General features: G+C 48.9%; 1 protein-coding gene across 1 annotated transcript; it reads left to right on the top strand.

The window, feature by feature from the left end:
* Window positions 1-389: 389 nt before the first annotated feature.
* GLOTRDRAFT_134265 (uncharacterized protein) lies at window positions 390-2,112 on the top strand (the record flags this gene model as incomplete). The annotated part of the gene is made up of 3 exons (XM_007873263.1): window positions 390-553; window positions 611-789; window positions 1,751-2,112. The coding sequence occupies 3 exons, from the start codon at window positions 390-392 to the stop codon at window positions 2,110-2,112; spliced, it is 705 nt and encodes a 234-aa protein (XP_007871454.1).
* Window positions 2,113-5,204: the final 3,092 nt, after the last annotated feature.

Below are 5,204 nucleotides of genomic sequence, written 5' to 3'. Positions count from 1 at the left end.
CGGGATAGTGGCAAGGCGGGTGACAATGAGGACAATGTTGCGCTGGTTGATGAATCACCCCCTGAACTCTTTTGATGGTGAGTTGATAAATTTTCCTGTCAGACATACAGGTCTGATCTTTGGCCAGCCATTGATTGTTGCTCGCTGCCATCTCTTAATCCTTTTGATGGGATGCAGGATTCCCTGGCTTCTTATCGCCTGGATCACCCCTCTGCACCTCTCTCCACCCCAGAGTCAACCCAGCCGGCACCACTCGATCCTCACGAACATCACAAGAGGAAGGAAAGGGAGCACAACAAACACCATAAGAAGGATCGCAAGCAGCATCAGAGGGCTGCAGCTCAGGCAGCCCACAGGTTGACTGTGTGGATTGCTCCCATTCCCATCTCATGCGAGGCTCTCCCGTGGTCACGCCTGTGTCCATGGATTCACTCCATGGAGGGACGTCTGGGTATCAAGCCAAAAACCTCCGGGTTTCTGCTGGGGACAAGACGGTGTACACCATGGACCACCCTGAGATACGCAAGATGAGGGTCATTCATTGGGACGGGAGGTACGTTGTCGATTGATGGCCCTCTGTCATTTTTAGCTAATACTGTACAACCGTTAGGACCGTCACTCCTATAGCACTCAGTGCCTCTCCTGACTCGCTGGTGATCACTGTTCTGGTGGGCCAGCACAAAAATGGATGGGCTGAGGTAAACGAGCAGATCTCTGCACTCATCACAGAGGTCAGTCTCCAGTATCACTCGCCAGCTTCAAAATCAAACAGACAAGACCCTTGCCGGGGTAAGTTTCCGGTAGCTACTTGCGGGATTTCTCATGGAGTGGGTCGCAAGGTCAGGCTCATAACATGCCCTCACTCATCAAAAAGTTCACTTAGCTTTCTGCCCAAGGCTCCGGACTATATATCCATTCCAGGGGGGCGGAGAAACACTGCCGTCATCTCCAGACTGGTACGGGACCCTTCAGTCAAATGCCTAGGACATTTCACAGCAAGTATGTGTATATTTCCTGCCCCACTTTCAGAAACATATTAGAATTGAACATAGATGCCTTTGTGCTCACCGGGCTGCTGCTACATGATTATTATCAAGATACCCTGCAACACCTACAGGAGTATGACCCGTGTCTTCGACCTCCGTTGTAGGGCTGTCAGACTGTCTACACGCGTAGAGCACATGGCACGCCACACCTGTAGTGTGGCAATGATCGCCATTCGTTCTCTTTCATAGCATGTATCTTTCTCTCTCTTTCTGTTCTTTCTCTCTTTCTCGGTCTGTCTCTTTCTTCAGGCTTTCGTCTATTGTTCCGAGTCTGATTCTCTCTGTACAGTACATATACTACTCCTAGCTGTAGTCAACGGATAGATCAGTTTTCCCCTCACTCTCGTCGGACGCACGTATCGCGCTACAACTGGAGCCCACCCCTCGGTCGCAACTTTGCTAGCAGCTTACTCTCATCATTGCTTTCCACCACGTCGACATCTACTCATTCTACTACCAGTTGCAATCCGACGTACCAGTTTCAAAGTCTTATTCCTCACCCTCGCAAGCACACTGAACCTCACGCACATACCCCAGCTCCTGCAACATCAGTGGCATCGAGACATTCTTCATCTTCTGGTGACGTACCTTCCACTATGACTGGTGCCGTGACAATGGGTGCCTCGCGTCAATGCCGGTGGCAGGATCCACCAAGGCACCGTACTATAGCAGGAAGCCTACTGAGCTTTCTGACTTCTTTGAAGTCTTCAAAGAATTGGCAGATGCTTATGGTCTCACGGACCCTGAGAAGAAGAAGTGCTTGGTTCGGTATACTGACATAAAGACGAAGAGATTTTGGATGTCTCTTGATGCGTATTCGAGTGGTGACTATGCAGCCCTAAAGGAGCAAATTCAGAAGTCTTGCCCAGGGGGAAGACACGGACAGAAATTCACCTTACAAGACCTTGAAACCATTGTTGCTGCCAATGCCACCAACCCGCTCAATACTGAGACCGAGGTTATGGAGTATTACCAGGAGTTCCGGCCGGTTGCCCAGTGGCTGGTCGATGCGAAGAAGATCACAACAAGCAAACGTGATTGGTATTTCTGGGCCGACGCCCAGTGAGGGATAGCCCAGCAATTAGAAATCAAGCATACCAATTACGATGCCTCGGAAGTGATGTCGATGGACAAGGTGTTGGACATGGCCCACTTCGTCTTCTCAGATGCTGCTGGTGATGCCGTCTGGAAAGATCCTATCTTAAGGATTACGCGGTTGGATGGGAGATTGATGGATCCGGTTTGGAAGGAAAGGGTGTCGGAGCCTGAGACTGTGGCAAAGGAGGTGGTGACAAAGACAGTGAAAATAGACGCGGGACGGGAGGTTGGCTGTGATGTGGTGCGGAAGGACTTGGACGAGATAGAGGAACTCACCCGGCGTTTGGGTGCCTTGCGCATGGGTGATCCGGCATACTCGGGCAGCCCATGTTGTAATAATAATGTAATGTTTCTGGACAACACTCGTGTGCTCCTTTACAATGTTTCGGGACAATTGTCCAGGCCTAATGTAATGGGATTTCAGGTGGCAAGCTGCCTGCCATGAGCCGGGCTGAGCTTGAATGGCCTGCCCCGGCATCCCGGCAGGCAGGCAGGGATCTGGGCTAGATCTGGTGCCTCGGGAATAGCCTGGGGGGCTAATAATAGGCTGGCTGATCATCCAAGCACCTGGGTGGCTCCAAAAATGCGCAATAATTCGGATAAAATCAGAATATATTGCTGGGACCCGGATTCCACATATTAGTGCTATAAATAGGTGATGTGTATATATAGACCATGGCAGAACGCAGCTTGGCTGCTCATAGAAAATTGAAAGAAATGCGGAAAAATACAGAAAAATTCAAAGCTACTGCCAGTAGTTCCTGTGCACTAATGGCATCACTATATTAAGTAACACACTTCCAAATATGGAAATATGTGGTGTGGTACACTGCTGGAACCCAAATTTTATGCTCTTTCTGGCTCTGTGGTCCATTTATCCTTATTCTTCTTTGTTATAGCTCCTATTTTACCCGACCCAGGCAATGTAGGGAGGGGGAATATGTGGCAGTGATCCATAGAGCCTGGTGGCTATCCATTGCTGTAAAAATATTTCTTCATCACCGGCTCCAAAGCAATATTTCGAGTTTTCCCATGCGTATACTATATGCTACATCCTGATTTTATGCGATCATAATCACCCCATATATATCTACAGGTTTACATAAGACACCAAGAGATTCCAAGCAGTGCATCATTAGATACCGCTTTTGGGTGGTACCCCTCCTGTGGACGCCCCAGGGGAGTGGAAAGTGGTTCAAGTGGTTGTGTATAGCCCTACCTAAAGTAGATAATCATACCACATCATGTGGACCACATTCTAGGCCACACAGCCCATTATTTTCTTAAATAGTATTATTGCACCTCAAAAATACACTGTTCACCTCATCCTGCACCAGCTGGTATGAATTCCAGCCCGGAAACAAGTCCTACTACATCCCAGAGTGTGCCTCATCAAGCACAAATCGGGATATAATCACCGCTTGACTCTTGACGCATAGGCATTAGGTCGTCAACTATCGATGTCCGGTTGATGCTAGACACTGGTTGTGGCGGAGACTTGTCATCATTTCCTGGCATCGGGAGAAGGTTGTCCAAGCCCGAACACCGGTGGATGTAACTGGGTCATCAGATGGGTCATCACCCACTTCCAGCTGAGAAAGCCTCCATTTGGTGCCCCGTTGGCCCTCATGGGCTTTGTTGCGGTGGCCACGGCTTGAAGAGGGTTCAGCCCCATGGTCTTCCGGGAGCAGGCTCTTTGACACATGAAGTGTGATGTCTTTACCTTTGAGCACCCCATTCTTGATTAAGCAATTTTTGCCCTTGGTGCCATTCGATCATGCATCCATCCATCAAGGCTTCATTGAATGGGAGCCACTGCCCACCAGTAGAACTGCCTGCTGAATGAGAGGATGATGTGTAAGAGGCTTCACATTGTCCCAAACCTGCCAAACCCTGCAGATGTCCTTCCAGTAAGTTTGTTCCTCTCACAACAGGGTACAGACCCATATATCTCCCGTACGCCCAAGATTCGCAGGAACCCCAGCCGAACCTGCAAACTGTACTGGTGCTGTGAAGACACCAAACCAGACCAAGTTTTGCAGATTGGGGAAAGGCCAAGTACCAGGCAGGGCGGACAAAAGCTTCACATTCAAGGATTCGGCAGTTATCCCCAGGGCTGGATCACCCACAGGATTCTGAATACTATATGGATCCACCTGTGATGACATGGGTGAATACTGGGGCCCGGGAAGTGCATTCCTAGGCTCATCACTAGCTCTCTTTATGAGCCCCAAGACAAGGACGAGTGGACGAAACGTAACGTACATGCATACGCAGAACTGACCAAACATGAGAAGGGCAGATATTTGACTGAAGGGATGCTAAGGCAGATGGGTCATCAGTGATCTATCTATGCAGGATGAACATGAAGGACACACTATATTTTCTTAGATGCGTTGATATGCACTGACACACAACAATCACCAAGGACCAAAGGAAATAAACCTAAACCCCGTGATATGGGTGAAGGCGGTCCGAGACAACTGAGGGGTATTTTTAATAGTTCGAGAGGGGAAAGGAGGAGCAAGACGCCGTAGGGTAGTCCGTAGGAAGACCTAGAAAAATAAAAAAAAACCTTGACGCCTGAAACAAACACTAATGGACGCTCCGGAGTATTTATCTCCGAAACGGCGCAAGCAAAGTCGCAAACCACAGAACCGAGTGTAGGTTCGGGCTCACGGGAGTAGAAGACGCTAGAAGAAGTTGCTTAATTTTGTTTCGCTATGTGAGCCTCACCGGAACTAGTTAAATCGATGGCGGAGCTATTTCTCTCGACGAGTCAGGCCTATTGGCAAAGCTAGGATCGGTTATAAGTCGCTAAGTTCGACGCTTTCGAACTTCTCGGGTCGCTGAGATTGTAACGTTAATTCTCGGAGATGGTGAAGTGGAAAACTTGTTTTTCTGTATGCTACTTTGTACAATTTATACTACAGGAATGGCTTTGCGACCGTTCGGAGATAAATAACAAATAAACGCCGCTACCCACAGGATTGCTCATCACTTTCCTCCGCTATACCATACACCATACAACTCTCTTGCGCTCCCACTTGCTCTCTCCAG

Source organism: Gloeophyllum trabeum (assembly GCF_000344685.1).
Source record: "Gloeophyllum trabeum ATCC 11539 unplaced genomic scaffold GLOTRscaffold_00070, whole genome shotgun sequence".
NCBI lineage: Eukaryota > Fungi > Basidiomycota > Agaricomycetes > Gloeophyllales > Gloeophyllaceae > Gloeophyllum > Gloeophyllum trabeum.
Note: the sequence above shows the minus strand (reverse complement) of the source record. Positions and strands in the feature narration are given on the sequence as shown.